This window comes from Tasmannia lanceolata, unplaced genomic scaffold (genome assembly GCF_043159265.1).
Source record: "Tasmannia lanceolata isolate RefF3 unplaced genomic scaffold, GAP_Taslan_0.1 ptg000015l, whole genome shotgun sequence".
NCBI classification, from domain to species: Eukaryota; Viridiplantae; Streptophyta; class Magnoliopsida; order Canellales; family Winteraceae; genus Tasmannia; species Tasmannia lanceolata.
The window spans coordinates 29,326,656-29,351,515 of NW_027518692.1; the positions used below are offsets into that span (position 1 = coordinate 29,326,656).

General features: G+C 35.7%; 1 protein-coding gene across 4 annotated transcripts; it reads left to right on the forward strand.

Annotated features, from left to right (window-relative positions):
* The first annotated feature begins 1,769 nt into the window (after nucleotides 1-1,769).
* On the forward strand, nucleotides 1,770-24,805 carry PRMT11 (arginine methyltransferase 11). 4 transcript variants are annotated; one of them, XM_077354585.1, is made up of 9 exons: nucleotides 1,770-2,105; nucleotides 2,836-2,846; nucleotides 3,533-3,688; nucleotides 5,228-5,291; nucleotides 5,397-5,539; nucleotides 21,987-22,074; nucleotides 22,422-22,537; nucleotides 22,618-22,768; nucleotides 24,343-24,805. In XM_077354585.1, the coding sequence occupies exons 1-9, from the start codon at nucleotides 1,967-1,969 to the stop codon at nucleotides 24,546-24,548; spliced, it is 1,074 nt and encodes a 357-aa protein (XP_077210700.1). In that variant the 5' UTR covers nucleotides 1,770-1,966; the 3' UTR covers nucleotides 24,549-24,805. The 4 variants fall into 4 exon arrangements, with proteins under 4 accessions (XP_077210700.1, XP_077210703.1, XP_077210702.1 ...); XM_077354588.1 differs by lacking the exon at nucleotides 2,836-2,846 and having other exon boundaries at nucleotides 1,967-2,105; XM_077354587.1 differs by lacking the exons at nucleotides 1,770-2,105; nucleotides 2,836-2,846 and adding an exon at nucleotides 2,859-2,877.
* The last annotated feature ends 55 nt before the right edge of the window (nucleotides 24,806-24,860 follow it).

Here is a 24,860-nt window from a genome sequence, read left to right on the forward strand (position 1 = left end):
GCAATTTTCATTTGTTTTGAGTAGTTTAAAGCTAAATTGCTTCCAACAACACTGACTAATCCGCCCATAATGGGGTTTCCCTATTCAATCAATCACCCAAGAAAGATTGATTGAACCATCAATAATTCAATTCTGAGCATGAAGTGCAATGCAATTAGATCAATTTTGTTTTTGAGGAGGCGGGATGTTTACAATGAGAATGTTTTGATGCTGCTGTGGCACTGGGATCTAGGTTCTATGCCCAGATCAAAACCATGCGATGTTTAGTATCTGCCACATGTCGGTCATCCAGTGTTGCACAAAGTGAGAGGCATTGGTGAGGCCCTTGGGGTGGACCAGCCCATCCTGGTGCCTGTGTTGTGGGATTCTGCTGTGTGTTTGGGTTTTTTAAGATGTTGCATGCTTCTTTTCTAGTTTTTCTACTTCCAAGACTAGTGATCTTTTTTGATATTTAAGAATTTGCTAGGCTTTTTGGAGGAAACCCATTCCGAGGCTCACTTTTTGGAGGAGAAGACACACAGAAGCACTTTGTAGCAGATTTTGTCTTATTAATTTAATTAATCTGAGGTGGCTGTTCTCTCCTGTAATAGTGAGCCGTGAAATGGCTTTATGCTAAATTGCCTAGCAAATCTCTTGACTTTACTGATCTTCTCTATCTTTTTTCTTTTTTGAATGGCTAGGATCTTTTTTTTACTGTGTTTGGGTGAAAAGTGTTTTTTTAATCTTTTACGTTGGCCAAAGCTCCTTGAAGTTAAAGCCTTGGATAAGCCCTTGGTTTTTCTCTTTCTCGATCATTTTACTAGGGGTATCTTTTACTATCCAAATAGAAATGGGGAAAGCAGATCCCCTGCCGTTGACCTCTTGAATGCCTAACAAAGATTGAGAATTATGCTGAATATGCACACCTCATTATCTAAGCAGATCCCCTGCAGGAGGTAATTGTTATGTGCATAATAATTATGGTGTGGGTGTTAGTTGTGGGAATGTGTTTTTAGAGTTATAGGTGTTAGCTATGATGTATGTGTTAAGTAGTGGGTGTTAGTTATTTGTGATGTGTCTTGTTAGTTGGTTAGTGTGCTTGTGATGTGGCACTCTCTCTTGCTTGTATTTTTGTAGTAGTAATCTAATGAGAGAAAAAAAATAAAAGATAAGATAATTTACAGCAAAGGAGACCTTGTTTTTGAGAGTCATGGCTCCTCTCGAAACGAGCCGCTAGGAGGTCCGGTTACCTCGAATCAACCATTCCCCCCCTCTATCTCTCTTTTATTTTGTTTATTTCCGTTACGGCCGATTAGGCACGTAACAGTAATCCAAAAGATCAACTATCTAGTTTACACATGTATCTTTGAGTATGGGCCACCGTGAACCTTTTGGACCCTGAAGGAGTGGACTATATAACATAGTGCGTCCCACCTATGATAGATCTCAACCATCCATTTGATAGATCTTGCTTCTGATCTCTTGTTGCCAGGAAATCACGTCGAACTCCTAGTTCTGAAATCCAATGATAAGTAGTTTTTCTAGATTATTATTGTATTATCAATGGGATTTTTGGGCTTCAAGAGATTTAAAGCAAGTCCTATCAAATGGACAGTTCAGATCATTCAAAGGTGGGACCCACACCGCAATGGTGGCCAATTACAAGACCAATTTCTCATGCCACATCCCACACACAATGTGATCTCGCAACCATAAAACGAAGCCCAGACGCGCGATCAGCCTTAGCAATTGTCTTAATTTTTTTCTACGCAACTATTTAAATTTGTAAGAACTCCTCTGATGCCCTAAAAAATCTCTTAATCTCTCGATCCCATTTCTTCCCTCCAAAACGTCTCCCAAACCCAATCCATTCTTCCAAAACCCTCATATTCGCAAAATATGATTCAACAAAATGGGTTGACATAAAACCAATAACAAGAACAGTTCTTTGAGCAATGACAGTAGCCTCAATCTTCAAGTAACGAAGATGAGCGTGGAAGATGAAGATTTTGAGGAGAGGGCCGAGAGTTCGAATCTCGATGATGCCATGAATGAGCCCGCTGAAACCCTAATCGGTAGTGACAAGACTAGTGCCGATTACTACTTCGATTCTTACTCTCACTTCGGTATGCTGACCTTGTTTTTTCGTTTCTTTAGTTGGGTTTTTTTTTTATTCGATACTTTTCTGTTTTTTTGCAATTGGGTTTTTGTTGATTTGGTACATTTACATGAATCTTGTAAAGTTCTTGATGCAGGCAAAAACTACCAAGAACGTGCGGTTTGTTATTGACTACAAAGCGTAGAACGAGTACCTTATTCTTTAAGTATTATTTTCGTCATCTTACTTGTAGCCTACTTGTTAGCCGTCAAATCATGTTCAAATTGCATGATCTTGGGCTTGTTAGATAAGTAATTGAAAAAACTTTATAATGATATCAAAATCAAGCCAAACAAACAAGATTTGATGCCCAAAAGGTAGCTATAAATAGGATGATGAAAATAATATATGAAGAATAAGGGACTCATTCCGGCTTCGTAGTTAATAACAAACCGTATGTTCTTTGTGGTTTTTGCCTGCATTATTTGTCTTGGTTTTTCAATGTTTGGTTGCTCTCTCTCGCTCTCTCTAGCTTATTACTTTACCTCTCTTTTAACGGTCTGTTCCTTCAACAAGTTTTCTGTGTTTTCATGAGATTGTATGCTTTTGTCTTCTCTTTAAAGATTTTACTTGTTTGTGGAGTATTTTTGTTTTTAATGAATTATGGAGTACTTGTTTGTTGATTCTATTGTTTCTAGAACTCGATCCATTCAAAGATTCATGTGGGTGTTATTTTGGTTTTGCTTGGTTGGTTGCAGGTATTCATGAAGTAAGTACATCGCTTTCGGGTGTAGTGAGTGGTAAATGTGTTTTCACCTTTGCAGTAGAGAAGTAAATAAACTTGTGTACATTGCTTACTTATTTAGCAAAATTATGCTGTTTCCATTCTTCTTCATTTTAATAAAGTTTTGGCATTTAATGTATGTATTATCTCAGTAGTTTGTTGCTGATTAATCAATGGTTGGTCGTACATGTGGTACATGTGGCCCTTCTTTTGGGTTAACTGTACATGTGGATTTTTAATATCAAGGACTCGTGTTTTGAACCTGGTACCTGCCGTGAGACAATAGCTCTGATACCATGTTAAACAGCCAATTACTACAAAAGCTTTTCGTGTCAGTTGCCTATGAAATGCAGGGTTAATGGAGTTTGTGCTAATGAATTTAAATTTCCCTTTGCTTGGTTACCAAGACCAATGTGGTTTTATTTTTGCCATTTAAGCAGTTATGTGGTTGCTTATTTCTCTCTGTTGGTTACTTGGTTTGGCTTGTTTTATGGAACTTGGATAACTTAAACCTGCTATCTACATTACGGTATTCACTTGTTTCCCCACTAATCTTAATGGGCATTGCTCAACCATTCTGTGATTACTCAGCAATAATAATTTTTTGAAACTACCATTGAAAAAAATTATGAAACTAGAAGCTGGAAGTTTCTCTGACACTCATTTTGCAGGAAATGCTGAAAGATACTGTCAGGACAAAGACATACCAAGATGTTATCTATCAGAATACCTTTCTCTTCAAGAACAAGATAGTTCTAGATGTGGGAGCTGGTACTGGAATTTTGTCCCTCTTTTGTGCGAAAGCAGGGGCCAAGCATGTTTATGCGGTTTGTGGATTATTTTTTCTTCTTCCTTCCTGCTTTTCGTTTACAGAAGTACTCTGCTGATTAGATCGATTCTCTTATTTTCTAGTACTATTTGTTTGGAGTTGTTAGTTGCTGATCTTTACCTGATGTAAGAATATCAATCCTTTCTTCAGAACTTTACCCCGTTGCTAACCATTATTAATTTATCTAATTAATGTACTTCTAGGTTATAACTACCTAAATATCCCAAAAAAGGTTATAGCTACCTAGGGAAATTTGTTTGTATCATTTCACTTGTATACATCTCTAAATAAAGCTTATATAATTATATGTACATGATTGGACATCTGATTTAATGGTATCTCAGGGTGCCTTTATTGACACCGACACATGTCCTTGTCTAGGTTACCAGTCTTTACTGTTCATTTGGGGCATTCTTTTTGGCAACTTTTGATTTGGGAATTGGATAGTTTAATATTGTTTTATGGAAACAAGATGTAAATGACAGGGCATTGGTTTTAATCAGAGTTCTTTTTGGTAACATGTTAATTGTTAATAGATCCTTTCTGTATGCATGCAAGCCATTCCATATTAAATAGCAGTTTGATAAGCATGATTGCAACTCCCATACCTACTTAGCATTGGATTTATCCTTTAAAATTTTTTTTTTTTTTGCTCAAAGAATAATTTCACTCTTCTCTGCCGCCTCAGAAATCACTTCCATGATTGATATAGCATTACAATAATTGAGAACCCATTGACATTAGGACAATCTTATCGAAATAAGATGACCATTCCATACCGAATGGTGAGTCTGCCACTATGGAAAGGCAGTTGCATAGATGTACACATTCAGGACACATGGGAAAATCTCTAGCCTTTAACTTGGAGGAAATGCATCCTATAACTTTGTTTTTCAGTATCTCTGATGGAAGCGTCTCTGAAAAAGAAAGAGCATTCTGTAGTTGAGTCCAATTTAAATTATGTGCTTCTCCCTGAAGGTGTAACTTGCTTTATGTCTGTATAATAAGGTGACCCAATTTCCACAGTTCAGAATTTTGTATATGCAATAAAATGTGGATTTTTAAATTGAAAATCGCAAATAAATCATAGAAGTTTAATTTTAGGTAGCAGCAGAGGTAACTGAGAGAGGGCGAGCCTTGGCGCAACGGTAAGGTTGCTCCATTGTGACCTGGTGGTCACGGGTTCGAGTCACGGAAACAGCCTTCCTGCAAAGCAGGGGTAAGGCTGCGTTTATCTAGCCCTCCCCAGACCCCGCAATGGCGGGAGCCTCGTGCACTGGGCCGCTCTTTTTTTAGCAGAGGTAATTGAGCATGGAAAGTGAACTAGGCAGTATTATTTGTTTTTATTTGTTTTGCTTTATGAACTTCCCTTTTATTATCAATATAGCTCTAGGTCATGAATGGATTTTTGTTTGTTTTCTCTATCTTAGTTGTTATGTCAGTGTTGTTACATCAGTAATGTTTTCTTTGCAATTTTATCATATGGTCTACTATTTTGTTCATGCAATCAGTGGGATGACAAACTTTAGCATTGCAGGTGGAATGCTCTCTTATGGCTGACATGGCTAAAGAGATTGTTCAAGCAAATGGATTTTCTGATGGTATCATCCCCTAGAAATCACTTATCATGAACTCTTCGCTATATAATATTCAATTTCTGTGTAAATGCCTCATATCATCACCTGTTCTATGTCTATTGTCTTCAGTCATTACAGTTTTGAAGGGAAAGGTTGAAGATATTGTGCTTCCTGTCTCGCATGTGGATATCATTGTTTCAGAGTGGATGGGCTACTTTTTACTGTTCGAAAATATGTTGGACACAGTTCTGTATGCACGCGATAAATGGCTTGTAAGTGACGCATCCCTTTCAAGGCTATCAATTTTATATGCACTTTATGCTGCTTTTTTGTTTTCCTCTGATCAGGATATTTCATTTGTTATATGGATAGCCTGGACCTAACCAATTCTTCTTTGGGGTTTTTGCAAAAGAAGTCTGCTAATTGCCTTATTTGCAAAGCAATCTTCTAGTTTATCAATTTACAAATAGAGTCACCATCTTTGAATGATTTTTGCAAATCCAGTCTTGCATATATTTGTGGCCAAATTACCAATAATAGTTTTTTTTAAGTCCGACCAATGTTTTGAAAATCGGAATCGAATCGTAAATCTTAATATGAATTGAGTCGTGTCAGCTTGTAGATTGAATTGTATATAGGGATGACGATTAATGAATTAAACCCGCAAAAAGGGGGTTTCACTGGATTCCCCGATTTAAGTGGGTCGGGAATTAAAAAAATTCCCTGGAACGGGGACATGGCGAGGATGGCTATGGCCTTGCCCCGCCCTGTAAATCCCCGTTTATAAAATTACATAAATATCCCTATATATCTTTAATATTACGAATTATCCATTTCTCATTCATCCACCACCAGGTCTGTGCTTAGGAATGGCAATGGGACGGGGCGGGATCGGATGTTGCATTCCTCGTCGCTGTCCCCGCCCTCGCCCCCGCTTCTGGGATGGCCGGGAATCCCCGTTCCCACCCCGTGGGGAAAATCTAATCCCCGCACACTACGGGGAAAAATTCCCCTCCCCATACTCGCCCTTCTATAATAACAATTTTTACTTTTTTAATCTAATCAAACATTTATAAAATAAGAATCCAAAGTTCCAAACTAATATATAACACTTTATGCAAGACAACCACTTATAGATTTCAAGATTTTCATTTCAAATATGATAAGCATAAAAACCATTTCATAAAATAATAATAATAACAATACCACATTGTTTAATAACAAAAACATAGAGATAAAAAACACAACAACATTGTCCAATAACTAAAGATTGATAAGCCAAATAAACATTTTCCTCTCCATAGTCAATCTATATTCGCAACCCGCGTCACTCCTCTTGCCTATTACGCAAAATAAAAAAATATTAGTTTATAGAGTAATAAGTTATCAATATCATAGAAGTGGCAAAAAAAAAAAAAAAAAAACTCGAGTTGTTATATATTATAAGAGAAATTATATGGTGATAGGGCTTACAACAATAAGGCCTTTGTACGGTTGAAGTACCATCCTTGATGTCTAATCCAACAGCAGCTCCTCAAAAAGTGAGCTGCTGTTGGATCAAATATCAAGGGCGGTACCCCTACCGTATTGTTGTAAGTCCTTACACCATATAAAATCTCATATTATAATACCTAATCATCCACATCATTATCATAAAAAATTGTGCAACATTGTGGATCATTTGTCAAAGAAGAATCTTTACCTAGCATAAATAATACATTAAAGACTAACGCAACTTTATTAAATCATTAAATAAATATTTGATTTGATTACCTTTTATCTTAGCCTACGACCAATTTTGAGAACTTATTAATGCCTCTAATGTTTCAAGTTAAAGCATATTGCGATGTAGAATAACTACCCTCCCACCATTGCTAAAAGTAGACTCAGAAGCAACTGTAGAGACATGAATATCAAGAATATCTCTAGCAATTATTTGTAGAGTAGGATATTTGGGTCCATTTGATTTTCATCAAGCCAACACATCAAAATCAAGAGTTCTTGGCAAAACCTTTTCTTCTAAGTAATGGTCAAATTATAACTTTCCTTTAGTATTACGTACTTCATGTTTCATAAATGTCATATTGCTCAAGATAATTCGAATGGTTGTGAACATTGGACTGTGAAGAAGATGAACTATAAGAGGGATGAGCTAGCCAATGTCCTTAGATTGATACTCACAAAGCAAATTATAAGAAATTTTCCTAATTCTCTTAATTTCATCTTGAGCATCATCTCCATAAATCTTAGGAAATAATTTTTTTTAACAACCCCATCTTATATCTTGAATCTAAAACAATTAGCACTCCAATAACACCATGAATCATACTCCAATACTTATCAAATTTATTAGATATTTTTTTACCATCTTCTCTATTACATAATTTCCACATATGGCCACTTAGGCAATTCAACTTTTAGCTTTTAAATTATTCGAAAATAAATATTTGATGTTGGACACTTTGTTTCAGAGAATGAAAGAGTTGAAGTATAAAAATATTCAACTTTTCACAAATTTCTTGTGCCAAACTCATTCTTTTTCCATTGGCAAAAATTTAAATTGTGTATCACAGTGCTTTAAACGATAAAATACTTCTTTATAAATCAAAGCAGTTTCCAGTATCAAATAAGTTTAGTTTCAACGAGTCTTAAATTAATGAGTCTTAAAATTCTTGATATTTTTGTACTTGTTTAGGCGATGCACTCCAATAGCTAACATTACTTTCACGATTTTTCTCAATTGCTTCATCGGTAACCGATAAACCATCATGGACCATCTTGTAAGGCTCGTTGGAACTCAACTTATTTAATGCTTGAAACTGCTTTAATTTATAAAAAAATATTTTATCATTTAAAGCATTGTGATACACAATGTAAATATTTGCCAAGGGAAGGAAAATGAGAGTTGGCACAAGAAATTTGTGGGAAGTTAGAATTTTTTCATTCTTCAATTCTTTCATTCTCCGGAACAGAGTATCTCACATTAATTTTTTTTTTTTCCAATTTGTAAGCTAAAAGTTGAGTTGTCTAAGTGACTTTTATGTGGAAATGATGTGATAAAGAAGATATGTGATATAAAAAAATTCTGAAAAATTTGATCAGTATTTGAGTGTGATTCATGGTGTTATGTGAGTGAAAATTCTTTTAGCTCCAAGATATAAGATATGGTTAATTTTTTTTCAAAGTTCTATGGAGATGATGATCAAAATGAAATTAAGAGAATTCATAAATTTTGTTATGATTTGCTTTGTAAGTATCAAAGAAAGGACATTATCAAGCTCATACCTTATGGTTCATCTTCTTCTCGGTTCATTATTTACAACCCTTCGAATTATCTTGAGGAATATGACATATTTATGAAACATGAAGTACGTAATTGTAACGACCTCAAATTTACTAGATATTGTAATTATATTTAAAACCCTCCAATTAGATTCGTATGCCATAGGTACACACTAAATTAAAATCTCCCAAATCAGATTTGATAACCTAATTATATAAATTGGGAAGATCACTGTAAATCCAAACTTTTAGGTAGTTAAGTATAGCTTTATGGCATTTCTTGCTTACTAAGAAACCTAATTTAGAAACTTGGATTAATGAGAGAATCCAATAAATTACTTTTAAGTATAGTTAAACCAACTTAAAATACTTCCTATTATGGCCATATTAAATAAGGAAGAAAAAGGGGAAAAGGGAAACATGACAAAAAAAAAATAATTCTAATTTGTGGGTTTTAAAGGAATCCAACGTATGGGTTTTTCTACCCATTTTTAGACCGCCCAAAAAGAGAGAAAGTTGGACGAGGGAGAACAGAGAGAAGAGGCGTGAGAGCTTGGGAGCAAACCAAGAAGAAGAAGGAGAGGGATTGAGACTCACCTTCGAATTCACAAGTAGGTACCATTAACCGTGATTCTTTCCTTCCTTGTTTTTGTTTCAATTGATGTAAACCCCAAATTATAATAACCCATTTAAGTTCTTGGCAACCATGAAACCCCAATGGAATACCACCATCAATCCACACATCCATGCTCTTGAACCAAAAAAAAAAAAAAAAGAGAGAAGGGAAGAAGAAAAGAAAGGGGAAAATTATTTCAACCCATCAAAACCCCAACCGATCCATCTTACTCCAAAAACTCTCCATGCCAAACTCCCTTTTGAAAAGAACTGGAATTTGAGATGAGGAGATGAAATGGGTATAAGGGAAAGAACAGAAAGTATAAAAGAGATTGTAAATTTTTGACCCCTCTTTATTCCCTTTTTGCACCCCTTCTAGTGTATTAATGGTTGCACGTTTTTACCACTAAAGGGGGGGGGTGGCTCGGGTAGAAACAGGGGAGGTGGATTATTTATTAGGTTATACGGTGAACCATCTGTTGGACGGCGAGATCATCCTATGGGTGGGCCGTGCAACCATTTTCTTTTAATTCACAGCCACATTTTTTATATTCACACACTCACTGTACTTAATGAAACACACACTGATATATATATTTATAAAAATACGAGGGTCCACACATATATGTTTTTATACATATATGGGTTTTATACATATATAAGGGTCAAATTATTCCATGGCTGTGGGAGTAGTTGTATTTAAAGAAACACATGTGTGGGTTTATACGGGTAGATGTACTGGATTTCGGGCATGCCCCTGAACATGGCTTAATAAACTAGGTGAGCGGGACAGCTCCTGTAACCATATATGAATGTTAAATTACACTACGGGGAGGGTGGCTAGAATAAAATAAAAATAAAAATAAATAATAATAATAAAAATAAAAATAAATATTTACATAAATGGGGGAGACATACTCAAATTAAGAGTGATTATATCTTTACACCCCTAGGCTTTATGAGTACACTAACTTTCTCTTTTGACATACAAGAATTGATGTTTACAACTTTCCCATTCAAACATAAGGCCGTTGAAATAGTAATATATCTAGACACATGTAAAGCCGGACACCACCATTCGCTCCTCCCCTCGAGTGGCCGACCCCTGCCTTGAGATTTTTATAAGACCAGTAGCCACCCTCAAATTAAGAGTGTTTATATCTTTACACCCCTAGGCTTTATGAGTACACTAACTTTCTCTTTTGACATACAAGAATTGATGTTTACAACTTTCCCATTCAAACATAAGGCCGTTGAAATAGTAATATATCTAGACACATGTAAAGCCGGACACCACCATTCGCTCCTCCCCTCGAGTGGCCGACCCCTGCCTTGAGATTTTTATAAGACCAGTAGCCACCTTCACACCCTCTTTGAGAAAGAGAAACCTGAAACATAAGAAAACCCAAAAGTTGTTAGAACCTACAACCTAATAAAGGTGGGAACAAAGGATAAAATATGGTGAAATATATATCCGGTCATCAATGCCTTAAATTAATTAAGTACTCATTGCATAAATAAACTGAGATATATATATATATATATATGTAAATATGTAAATAAATAAATAAAATTCTAACATCCGAGTAAGACATAATTAATTTGAAAGACAAACATAGTAGTAGGAAGAAAATGGTTAACGTTGTTGATATGAAATTTATGCAGGGCGTCTTTCTCATTTATTTCTAGAGACTTCAGATTTGTCTCTTAAAAACTTCCTCACACCGTCAGTTGGAAAAGGCAGGTGATACCTAACTTTGCTCGTATGGCTTTTAATTTATCCAACAAGAATGGTGAAGTATTTGATTTATATTGATTCTATGTTATTCTATAAATAAATGAAATTATGTCTTTTATATTATATGTTCAAATGGATTCTGAATTCTGATAAAAATATTCAGTTTAAATTGTATTTCTTTTTAATCATATGAAATAACGTGGAAGCCGTATGTACACTTAAGAAATACCCAAAGAAGAAATGGGAAAGGGTGATGGGAAGCCATTGAGCTATCACCGTAAACAAAGGTATACAACTTGGGAGAACCGCGCAACTCCAAGTTGATGTCGGAATCCTACGGAGACCAAGAGTCCCTAGGCGGTATGATCTATCGTAATAAGTCCCCGCGGAATCAACCGTGTTGGCAAGGGCAACAACCTAGTGGGAGCTGGAGTGCCCTGGGAATTAAATTAAATCGTTTTAATGAGAACGTAACGGATTTGTAATTATTCTGGTTGTTAGTTAATTATTCTCGTTCAGTTCTCAGTAAGTTGTTCACTTTAAAAATGATCTTCTTATATTTAAATTTGCAAGTAGTTGTATTTCTTTAAACTGAATTCTCTTATTCTGGTTTAGAAAATCTCTATAAATTATCATGTTGGAAAAGTATTTGTTCAGTTTATTTGAATTGATAAATAAATATAGATCTTGATCTGTTGTTTAGATTGAACTATCATACCTGCCAGGTTACTATCACTCTGCTTGACGTTGTTTTCTCCCCAGGATTAGAGGATGCCCACGAGGGTGCGTTTGCGCACGAGGACGTTTAGGAGCATAGAGCGATGGGAGAAATAATTGAAATGACGATACCATCGTCGACGTCTCGGTTTTATTTAAGAAATTTCTAGTTTGGATTTTATTTAGTAGAACATGTTATTGAAATGTCGATGTTATTGTAAGTAACATTTTAGTTATGGAATAAGAATGACAGTTGTTTAAGTTTCATAGATGGTTTGTTTAAAAAAAAAATATTGTGAGTATTTTGACTGGTGTTTAACATCGGGTCGTTACAGTTGTGGCAAACACCAGTCAAAATACTCACAATATTTTTTTTTTAAACAAACCATCTATGAACTTAAACAACTGCCATTCTTATTTCATAACTAAAATGTTCCTTACAATAACATCGACATTTCAATAACATGTTCTACTAAATAAAATCCAAACTAGAAATTTCTTAAATAAAACCGAGACGTCGACGATGGTATCGTAATTTCAATTATTTCTCCTATCGCTTTATGCTCCTAAACGTCCTCGTGCGCAAACGCACCATCGTGGGCATCCTCTAATCCTGGGGAGAAAACAACGTCAAGCAGAGTGATAGTAACCTGGCAGGTATGATAGTTCAATCTAAACAACAGATCAAGATCCATATTTATTTATCAATTCAAATAAACTGAACAAATACTTTTCCAACATGATAATTTATAGAGATTTTCTAAACCAGAATAAGAGAATTCAGTTTAAAGAAATACAACTACTTGCAAATTTAAATATAAGAAGATCATTTTTAAAGTGAACAACTTACTGAGAACTGAACGAGAATAATTAACTAACAACCAGAATAATTACAAATCCGTTACGTTCTCATTAAAACGATTTAATTTAATTCCCAGGGCACTCCAGCTCCCACTAGGTTGTTGCCCTTGCCAACACGGTCGATTCCGCGGGGATTTATTACGATAGATCATACCGCCTAGGGACTCTTGGTCTCCGTAGGATTCCGACATCAACTTGGAGTTGCGCGGTTCTCCCAAGTTGTATACCTTTGTTTATGGGGATAGCTCAATGGCTTCCCATCACCCTTTCCCATTTCTTCTTTGGGTATTTCTTAAGTGTACATACGGCTTCCACGTTATTTCATATGATTAAAAAGAAATACAATTTAAACTGAATATTTTTATCAGAATTCAGAATCCATTTGAACATATAATATAAAAGACATAATTTCATTTATTTATAGAATAACATAGAATCAATATAAATCAAATACTTCATCATTCTTGTTGGATAAATTAAAAGCCATACGAGCAAAGTTAGGTATCACCTGCCTTTTCCAACTGACGGTGTGAGGAAGTTTTTAAGAGACAAATCCGAAGTCTCTAGAAATAAATGAGAAAGACGCCCTGCATAAATTTCATATCAACAACGTTAACCATTTTCTTCCTACTACTATGTTTGTCTTTCAAATTAATTATGTCTTACTCGGATATTAGAATTTTATTTATTTATTTACATATATACATATATATATATATATATATTTCTCAGTTTATTTATGCAATGAGTACTTAATTAATTTAAGGCATTGATGACCGGATATATATTTCACCATATTTTATCCTTTGTTCCCACCTTTATTAGGTTGTAGGTTCTAACAACTTTTGGGTTTTCTTATGTTTCAGGTTTCTCTTTCTCAAAGAGGGTGTGAAGGTGGCTACTGGTCTTATAAAAATCTCAAGGCAGGGGTCGGCCACTCGAGGGGAGGAGCGAATGGTGGTGTCCGGCTTTACATGTGTCTAGATATATTACTATTTCAACGGCCTTATGTTTGAATGGGAAAGTTGTAAACATCAATTCTTGTATGTCAAAAGAGAAAGTTAGTGTACTCATAAAGCCTAGGGGTGTAAAGATATAATCACTCTTAATTTGAGTATGTCTCCCCCATTTATGTAAATATTTATTTTTATTTTTATTATTATTATTTATTTTTATTTTTATTTTATTCTAGCCACCCTCCCCGTAGTGTAATTTAACATTCATATATGGTTACAGGAGCTGTCCCGCTCACCTAGTTTATTAAGCCATGTTCAGGGGCATGCCCGAAATCCAGTACATCTACCCGTATAAACCCACACATGTGTTTCTTTAAATACAACTACTCCCACAGCCATGGAATAATTTGACCCTTATATATGTATAAAACCCATATATGTATAAAAACATATATGTGTGGACCCTCGTATTTTTATAAAAATATATATATATATATATCAGTGTGTGTTTCATTAAGTACAGTGAGTGTGTGTGAATATAAAAAATGTGACTGTGAATTAAAAGAAAATGGTTGCACGGCCCACCCATAGGATGATCTCGCCGTCCAACAGATGGTTCACCGTATAACCTAATAAATAATCCACCTCCCCTGTTTCTACCCGAGCCACCCCCCCCCCCCCCCTTAGTGGTAAAAACGTGCAACCATTAATACACTAGAAGGGGTGCAAAAAGGGAATAAAGAGGGGTCAAAAATTTACAATCTCTTTTATACTTTCTGTTCTTTCCCTTATACCCATTTCATCTCCTCATCTCAAATTCCAGTTCTTTTCAAAAGGGAGTTTGGCATGGAGAGTTTTTGCAGTAAGATGGATCGGTTGGGGTTTTGATGGGTTGAAATAATTTTCCCCTTTCTTTTCTTCTTCCCTTCTCTCTTTTTTTTTTTTTTTGGTTCAAGAGCATGGATGTGTGGATTGATGGTGGTATTCCATTGGGGTTTCATGGTTGCCAAGAACTTAAATGGGTTATTATAATTTGGGGTTTACATCAATTGAAACAAAAACAAGGAAGGAAAGAATCACGGTTAATGGTACCTACTTGTGAATTCGAAGGTGAGTCTCAATCCCTCTCCTTCTTCTTCTTGGTTTGCTCCCAAGCTCTCACGCCTCTTCTCTCTGTTCTCCCTCGTCCAACTTTCTCTCTTTTTGGGCGGTCTAAAAATGGGTAGAAAAACCCATACGTTGGATTCCTTTAAAACCCACAAATTAGAATTTTTTTTTTTTTTTGTCATGTTTCCCTTTTCCCCTTTTTCTTCCTTATTTAATATGGCCATAATAGGAAGTATTTTAAGTTGGTTTAACTATACTTAAAAGTAATTTATTGGATTCTCTCATTAATCAAAGTTTCTAAATTAGGTTTCTTAGTAAGCAAGAAATGCCATAAAGCTATACTTAACTACCTAAAATTTTGGATTTACAGTGATCTTCCCAATTTATATAATTAGGTTATCAAATCTGATTTGGGAGATTTTAATTTAGTGTGTACCTATGGCATACGAATCTAATTGGAGGGTTTTAAATATAATTACAATATCTAGTAAATTTGAGGTCGTTACATTCTACCCCCCTTAAATGAATTTCGTCCTCGAAATTCCTACGCCAATAACCTAGATATCATAGTGTCTAAGTATCAAAATGGAGTGGAAATTATGGTACATACCTACCTCTCAATCACTACCACTGTCGTAATCGTCGTCCTCATATACATCTAGTACATTACCGAAGGCTGACAATCTGCGACGTTTGCTAGTGACTTCATCTTCCGAATGTAGGGGCGTATGACCGCCGAATGAGTAAGATGATATGTTGATGATGTCTTGTTCGATATGAGCAGGTTCCTCTTCAGGATCTTCCTCTGGGTCCTCCTCTTCTGAATCCTCTTCTTCAGGCTCATCTTCTTCTGGGTTTTCTTCTTCAGGCTCCTCTTCTTCGGGTCTTCCTCTTCTTCAGGTTCATCTTCTTCTGGGTTTTCTTCTTCAGGCTCCTCTTCTTCCGGGTCTTCCTCTTCTTCTGGTTTTTGTTCTTCCAGTTCTTCCTCGGAGTCAGAGGAAATCTCAATAAATTCTAACTCATTTTCTGCAATCCTTTCATTCCTTGCTATTTCTTCCAATTCCTGATTTCTTCGCCTTTCCCAGAGTCTTGGTTTCAACATACATTTCCTGGCTGTTAGTTTGGTACGTGCCATCCTGAAATTTCAAGAATTTTATAACAATAGTATCAGAGATCGCAGCATACAATCACAATATCACCATATGCAAGGGAAAAATCTTCACAATTCCATAAATATTTTTGTCGATAAGATCTTAATGCATTTCCATTCTCCAAAATCATCAATTTTCATACATATTCATTCATCATGATCATCATCTTGAAATCACTAACTAAAATCAATCACAAAAATTTTCTTTATGATTCATCACATAGAACTTTCTTGTCAAGGTTTGCTTTATAGTATGGTGACAATTATAGATATCTTGATAATCAGAATCTCGACACATGATAATTTAAGATCATCTCCTTTACTCTGTAAGTCCAAATTTTGATTAGAAATCAACGTCTTGTGAAATCCATCTAACCTTCGATCTCCTTGAGTTATTCTCAAAATTTTCCCTTTTAGGCGATCTAAGGCGCAACAGGTTTTAACTATTTCTCCCGAGATCGATAAAATCACCTCTAGGCTCCTTAACTCTGTAGATCGTATGCTTTTACTGATCCCAATTTCTGACATACCTGCACTGCCTCTTAAACGCTACTAATCTTCTATTCTAGGCAGACATTTTACTCCTATGATTTCCCTTGTTTCCCATAGTCCATACCTTTAACGAAATTTCTAAACCAATTATAACTTTAGATAGTAACCAACATGATAAATAAAAATAAAAATAATAATTTATAAATAAGTTTTCTGACCTTCTGTTGCCCCATCCTGTACCTCGTTGTCATCGTTGATTAGGGCGAAGAAACGCTTCTCAGTTCCTGGCTGTGCGTTCTTATCTTGGGTCAAAGGGCGGTACTGATTTCTTCTTCCCTGGTTCTGTTGATTTGTTTGCACCGGTTGATATTGTGGCGGAGGTGGGTGGTTTTGGATGTAGGCTGGTGCCTTAGGGCAATCCCTTCTTCTGTGGTTAGGGTCTCCGCAGTTAAAACATACTGCCATGGTTCTCCAGCATTGCCCAGCGTGGATCTTTCCACAGTGAGGGCACAAGTTCTTTGATGGTGGACCACTATCCGTTCTCGGCTTTTTGGGTGGAGGTTGTTGGCTTCTGCTAGCAATCGACTGAGATCTAGCTACTTGCATAGATTTTTCGCAGTCTTCTGCCACCTCTGCCTTCTCACATGCCTCGGCCATCGTCCGTGATCCAAGGTTAATAATACTCGCCCTGATGGAAGGGCGAAGGCCGTTAATAAATTTTCGGACTCTGTCAGATTCAGTGGCTGCGTAGCCGGGTGCAAAATGTGAAAGTTCTCTAAATTTGGCTCCATACTGAGCCACGGACAAGACTCCCTGTTTTAGATCAGCGAATTGTCCCGCCAAATGATCCTTGATGCGCGTAGGAAAGAATTGCTCGTTGAAACGGGATTTGAATTGTCCCCATGTTCCAGACAAGACTGCGGGATAGTTCTGAACTACAGTCCGCCACCAGACACCCGCCTCTCCTTTTAATAGGAAGGAAGCAAGACGGATCCTTTGCACGTCGGTGCACTCAATTACTGTAAAGATCCCTTCTATTTCTGTAAGCCAATGGTCTGCAGTTAAGGGGTCGCCTGTCCCATTGAACTCGGATGGTTGGTAATCTCGGAACTGACGGTGCACCTGCGAGGCATTGTCACGGGGTCTCGGCTCCTGACGAGTCCCAAGGCTGGCTGCAATAGCCTGAAGGGCAGCTTGATTAGCCTCTTGATTTGTCTTGAGGATTTCAGCCAGTAATTGTAGACCATCTTGATTCTGAGTCTGAGTTGGGCCCTGGGTATTGTTGTCAGGTGCAGGAGCTTGGTTAGTGTTGCCATTCCTGCCAGTTCGCTTCCTTCTTGGATACATCTATAAGATACAAGAATAACATGGAATGAGGAGAAAACTATGGGTCAGAATGAAATCTCTTTATTTCACAACTAAAATTTCGAGGTACCATGAAGTCTCTAATCAATTGCTTACTTACTAAAGTTTTTAGGGTAGTTCTCCTATCTCGTTCGAATTTTTCGGTTGACCCTTGAAATGTGACACATCATATGTCACCTATTAGCTATCTAACCCTACTTAACGACATAACCCACAGGTACCAAGTTCACCGTAAACCCGGGCTCTGATACCACAACTGTAACGATCCGGTCACGGGAATCGGGTCGTTACAGTAATACTGAAGGAAAGTTAGAATTTGACCACTACTTAGAGGAAAAAGTTTTGCGAAGAACTTCTAATTTTGATCTGTTGGCTTGGTAGAAATCAAATGGACCCAAATATCCTACTCTACAGATGATTGCTAAAGATATTTTTTGCCATCCCTGTTTCTACAATTGCTTCCTAGTCTGCTTTTAGCACTGATGAGAGAGTAGCGAGTCCACATCGCAATAGGCTTCATCCTGAAACACTAGAGGCATTAATGCGTTTTCAAAATTGGTTGTGAGCTAAGATACAAGGTAATCAAATCAAATATTTATTTAATTATTTAGTGAAGTTGTGTTAGTCTTTAATGTTTTTTTATGTTAAGTAAAGGTTCTTTTTCGACAAAGGATTCACAATGTTGCATTATTTTTTATGATAATGACGTGGATGATGAAGTATTATAGTATGTGTAATAATTAGAGTTTTTTCCTCGTCACTTCTATGATATTGATAGTTTATTATTATATAACTTAATATTTTTTTGTTTTGTTTAATAAACAAGTGGAGTGACGTTGGTTGCTTGACAGATGAAAATGAAAGCTATGGAGAGGAAAATGTTTATTTAGTTTATCTATCTTTAGTTATTGGATAATGTGGTGTTGCTTTTTATCTTTATGTTATTGTTATTAAACAATGCGTTATTATTATTAGGGGAGTGATAAATCGACCCCATATGTCTCTCTCTCTCTCTCTCCTGTTTCTCTCTCTAACCTATAGGAGAGAGAAAGACACATAGGGGGTCGATTTAAGATATTTGGGGGTCGATTTATCATTGCCCTTATTATTATTAAACAATGTTTATGTTATTATTATTTTTCTATGGAATGTTTTTAATCCTTATTATGTTTGGAATGAAAATTTTGAAATATATGAGTGGTTGCCTCTTCATGAAATGTTATATTTTAGTTTGGAACTTTGAATTCTTATTTAATAATTGCTTGATTAGATTACAAAAGTAGAACTTGTTATTATAGTAGGGCGGGGATGGGACGGGAATTTCCCCCATAGTGTGCGGGGCGAGGACAGGGATTCTTCGTCATCCCCGAAGCGGGTATGGGGCGGGGAAGGGGAATTTTCTTTGAGGTGGGGATAGGGAATACAACATCTGGCCCCGCCTCGCCCAGTTGCCATTCCTAATTGTATATTGTAAGATTCATATATATATATATATATATATATATATATCGGAAAATATAAACAAATCGGATAATAATAAATTGGCTAATTATTTATTTTTCGTTTAAATCCATTAATTTAAATTAAACTACCATGATTAGATTTTCAATATCATAATTTGAATTGTTTGCAAACAAACTTGTCACATGCTCATCATCTATTTCCTATGCAAACCCATGCATATTGGATAATAACCTTAAAAATAATAAAAGATCCAAGCATATTGATTCTCAAAGTCTCAGACATCGAATGAAAAATATCAAATAGGAAAAAATTGGTAAGTTGTCGATGTTGTCTTTATTATAGTCATCACCCTCATCGATGTAAGTAATGTCCTCAAGAACATGCATGAATGGTTCAAACTGGTTCGATTCATTTGACTTCATCCTTCTCACGAGAGAGCTTTCGGAGGCTCTTCTAATGTAGAAGAGAAATGAGCTCTTTCAACGAAAGTCCCATTTTCTATTATACAAAACTTTAATTAGGATAAATCGTATGAATCGTACGATTTATGATCGAATCGTAAGATTAAGTAGAAAATTGCAAGATTCATATAAATTATGATTCAACCATTGGATTAAAATAGAAATCGATAACATTTGGTTTGAATTGTATGATCTGAATCGTAAATCGTAAGTTTTTTAAAATGATGGGTCTGACCATTTTACACCATGTTTTGATATCTTGGGTCCCACCAACTCCACTCAAACCCATGCATAAGGTGGGGCCCAAAATTTTAGCTCATGTTTTGATGGGATGGGTCCCACAGCCAGTCGAAAGGGGAAGATCTAAAAAGGGGATACTTTTATCGTTTCCCAAATTTAATCTTGATTTTTACTTCAGGTAATTTTTGTCTTTTCACATATAATGATATCTAGGTCATTTCATTTGGTAAGAAAATTCTACCATGGGTAATTTTGTCACAAATATATGTCAAGACTGGATTTGCAAAAAGACTCAAATGTGGCGACTCTATTTGTAAATTGACAAACTATGAGACTGCTTTTGTACTTTTTTTAAAAAAAATGCTGCTTTTGCAAATAAGGCAAAGTAGAAGCTTTATTTTGCAAAAACCTTTCTTTATATGTTTGGTTCTAACATATGTTGATTCACGTTCTTGTGATGCCATGTTGCTTTCATGTGGATGTGGAGGATGGTATGACTATGTTGCAGATCTGTTGCCTAGGTATAGAGCTAGAAGAACAACAAAACAAAGGATCAATATAACTGTATAATAACATAACTACTTGCCAACACTTTACCCTTCAAAAAAAAAAAAAACTCGCCAACAATAATTGATATGTATTGTTATGGTGATTGTTTCTGTATGTATAAGGCTATATAAGTTGCTAGTGGCTGCTATACTCATTGCTAGGTGGGGTGACTTCAGTCTTTTCCGAAATAATGAAGATTTTTAAGACTCTTAAAATTCATCTTATAAATTAAGGAAAATGAGAAAAGATCAGAGAAATCAGGTGCTGGCTGGTCAGCTTAAAGGATCTTTGCAGCTGAGAAGATCGTGTGCACTCGTGGTCTATGCTACCCGAATACTTTGTTGACTCTAACAAATATGATAGTGATACTTGTATGACATACTTCATAGATGCTTTTGTTGGCCACACATATGTCAATCGCTTTGAATTTAAGTATCATGCTTTTGCTTGTTGGTGCCATATATTTCCAATTATAATTTAGAATTTAAGTATCATACTTTTGCTTGTTAGTGTCATATATATGCAATTATAATTTTGAGTATGCGAATCTTAGATGATATTTAAGATTTATTATTAATTCCACCTTTTAAGTTAAATCTTGTTAAATGTATGCAAGATAGTCTTTTGCCAAGAGTGATGCACATCATGCCAACCACCGTTACAGAGTTCGGATTCGGGAATTATTCGACAAGGCAAATTTTCAGAATATGTTGGGGAAAATTTTGGATAAAATGCAAATGTTGTTCTATTCACAAAACATTTCTTTTAGATGTATACCTTTTTTTCTAAGTAAGACAATAAAAAACAGGGAAGGATGGTTAATAAGTCCATTTGTTTTTTAGATTAGGGTGCGAGTTCAATTTTCAGTCTATTGTCTTTTCCTTTAATTCTGAATTTCTCACAAGACTTACAAGTAATATATGAGAAATTGATGATTTATTCATAAAATTTGCAGTTAGTTTGGAAAAGCCCTGGTTTAATTAAAAAAGTATTACAAATTTTGAATTGTTTGGGAATTGTAAAGTTTAAAAGGGTACACCAAAAGTTTAGGATTTCTTTCAATAATTTTTAATTATTGCAGAATTTTGTAACTATGGTACCCATTATGTTTTTTTTCCAGCTAGAGTTTGAAAGAAATAGAAAACCTAGCTTGTGCCAACACCAACCTCTCCAATATTTAAAAATTATGCAAAACAGCCGTGCGCCAACAATGATATTTTTTTCCCAGATAGAGTTACAATGAATAGAGAAAACCCAACAAAAAGCTTTTTGAGTGATTCCTGTCGTTTGAGAATTCAAAACTTGGTTTTCGAATGAAAGAAATTTCCTTTGCATGTTGGCGTCAGTCAAGAGTAGCCACGTAACAAAACAATTGCTGTTTGTATGAACAACCAGGATTGTCTTGTGCTATGTTAAACAAGTGTCGAGCATTCGGGTTGGACCGCCAGAGCTGAGTGTCCACACTGTCTTTTATATATCTTCTGCTCTTGCTTTCTAAGAGCTGTTAATCTCCTATTATAAATTGGAAAAAAAAAAAACTGGAATGACTTTGCTGCAGTCAATCTAATGTATTACGATAATCAAGTACTCCATTAATTGATCTTTGTTAGACATTGATTTCATCCCAAACATTTCAGAGGAAATATTTATGTTCTAATTTATCTGTGTTATACATTGATGTCATCCTAAACATTTGAAGGGAATTTATGTTGTTCTACTCAGATTAAAGATGGAATTGTGTTGCCGGACAGAGCTTCCCTATATTTGACAGCCATAGAAGATGCTGAGTATAAGGAAGACAGGATTGAATGTGAGCCCATATTTATGCATACTTTTATAGATCTGAATGTGCATGCATTTACTTGCTTCTTGACTAGTACCCAATGTCGAAAACTGAATCACGTGCAAGTCTCTCTTGAACAAGGTTGTTTTGGCCTCAGCCGAAAACGAAATTTCGGTGGAAATTTCAGTGGCAATTTCGGTTTAGGTTGAAATTTCGGCGGGGATTTTTAAATTTTGGTTTTGGTTCTGTCCCTGGCCGAAATTTAAAACCATACTCTTGAATGAGTTTTTATGGCATTTATCTTGGTTGTTTCTGATGTTTCCAAGCCTACACTTTGCTTCTACTTTCGTCTGACATCATCCTTGTACTTTCAGTCTGGAATAACGTATATGGCTTTGACATGAGCTGCATCAAGAAACAATCAATGATGGAACCTCTTGTAGATACAGTTGATCAAAACCAGATTGTTACCAATTGCAAGTTACTCAAGGTGGTGATTTTGTTAGTTTTAATGCCTTTTCTTCAAAACTTATTTTGTATTTGACTGATATTGATGCTCAATTCTCGCAGACAATGGACATTTCTAAGATGTCTTCTGGTGATGCCTCCTTTACTGCACCATTTAAGCTTTTAGCGGAGCACGATGATTATATCCATGCTCTTGTAGCATACTTTGATGTTGCATTTACAAAGTGTCACAAGATGACGGGATTCTCTACAGGTTTTTACTTTTAAATTTAGTATCATGTATGATCCAGTGAAAACAGTTGCATAGTTTAGCCATTCATATTTTTATTCATTGTAAATTCTAGACGTAAACCAGTAGGATTTGTGTTGATGCTCACAAATTCAATGATTAATCTGAATTGCCCTTGGAAATAATGGTCATGGTTGATGCTTAATTTGAAATTTCCATGCACTTGTGTGATGCATCAAATCCAGTTACGTACTCTTTGACAGTATAGAGTCCAGAATCATGTATGCTTCAGCAGAAACAGTTGCATAGTTTGGGCATTCACATTGTGCTGTCATATCTTTTTTTTTAACCAAGAATTTGTCTAGGAACCCTGGGAGGCACCTTAAATTTTATTGATATGAATAAAAGATACGAGAGGACGATGTAAAACCTTGCCAAATCTTCACAAAAAAAAAAAAAAAAAACCTTGCCTCTAACCCATATTTCAAGAAAAATAATACAATAAACCCCCTTTCCCCAAAAGAAACTAACATTATTTATTACGAATATAGGCAATACACAGTTGATCACATCTAGCTGCTCCTCTGGAGTTCTTTGGCAGGAGGCCCAATCCCAAAAGACTGAATTTATACTTGTATCATATCCATTATTTGCTAGAATATTTGCAACAAGATTACCTTCCCTGTAAATACTAGTGACAACAATATCCATAGCAGATAACAAAAAAAAACATGTTTCGTAATTCTTTTAATATATAATTTATGTGCCATGGAGATCTGTTTTTACCTTTGATGATATTAACAAGGACTAGTCTATCAAAGTCAATCCATATTCTTTTAATACCTAGGATCACACTATAGCGAAGACCGTCTCTCATAGCTTTTGCTTCAGCCATCATATTAGTATTCTTGTTGTAAAAATGAGAAAAAGCAAATCTTACCTTGCTCCTATTATCTCTGATGACACCTCCTCCTCCAGCATTGCCAGGTTACCTCTTGTGCTGTCATATCTTATATTTTACGAGTCCCATATGTTTTGGATCACACTATAGCGAAGACCGTCTCTCATAGCTCTTGCTTCAGCCATCATATTAGTATTCTTGTTGTGAAAATTAGAAAAAGCAAATCTTACCTTGCTCCTATTATCTCTGATGACAAGGTTTTAAGTTTCGACCGAAATCAAAATGCCTATTCATCAAAACGTTAATTTATTTCAATCGAAAATTCGCTTATCCCGTCCAAAATTTAAGGGATTTCACCCAAAAATCTGGATTCTAGATAATTATTTAATATTATCCCGAAATTTCAGCCGAAATTACCTATCGAAATAATGTACGAGATAAAATAGGTGTTGAAAGATGTCATTAGATTTCATCCGAAATTTCGAAATTTCGGCTGCGCATTCTGAAACCAAAATCTAAAACCTTGCTGATGACACCTCCTCCAGCATTGCCAGTGTTACAACTTGTGCTGTCATCTTATATTTTACTAGTCCCATATATTTAACTATATTATTTGTTGTGTATGAATATATGCTGTATGTTCTCTTTCTGGAGAGGTCAATGTTCTCCCCATATTCTGATAATAAACTTCTTGCAGGGCCAAAATCACGAGCGACTCATTGGAAGCAAACTGTTCTATACCTTGAAGAAGTGCTGACAATATGCAAGGGCGAGGCATTGGTTGGAAGCATGACTGTAGCGCCCAATACGACGAACCCTCGCGATGTAGATATAATGCTCAAATATTCGTTGAATGGCCAGCGTTGCCAGGTCTCTAGAACTCAACATTATAAGATGCGTTGAGGAATGCTGATATTCTCAGTTCTAGGTATGTGGTGATATTTGAGGCAGCTCTTAATTGAAAGCATTTGTTTTGAAGCAAATTTTGCTTTTCAATGAACTACCGGTGAGTATCTAATTTTTCTATCATGTTAGTCATTAATTTTTCTGCAACTTCTCTATAATTTCTCAACCTTTATTCTACAAGATGACTGATGTTCATGCCCTCTGTCCGGGTTGAGGTTTTACCATAAAATTGGGTTGGATTCGAGTTGATTCTATTCATTTTTAAGCAAGAATGCGGAGCCGACCTTTCCCAAATTGCACCTGTAAAAC

What these genes read in the sequence shown, in the direction of transcription:
- PRMT11 (XM_077354585.1), top strand. Translation starts at nt 1,967, where the DNA reads ATGAGCGTGGAAGATGAAGATTTTGAGGAGAGGGCCGAGAGTTCGAAT. An exon ending in TAAGGAAGACAGGATTGAAT is followed by an intron (nt 22,075 to 22,421) that starts GTGAGCCCATAT and finishes TTGTACTTTCAG; the next exon opens with TCTGGAATAACGTATATGGC. An exon ending in CCAATTGCAAGTTACTCAAG is followed by an intron (nt 22,538 to 22,617) that starts GTGGTGATTTTG and finishes CAATTCTCGCAG; the next exon opens with ACAATGGACATTTCTAAGAT.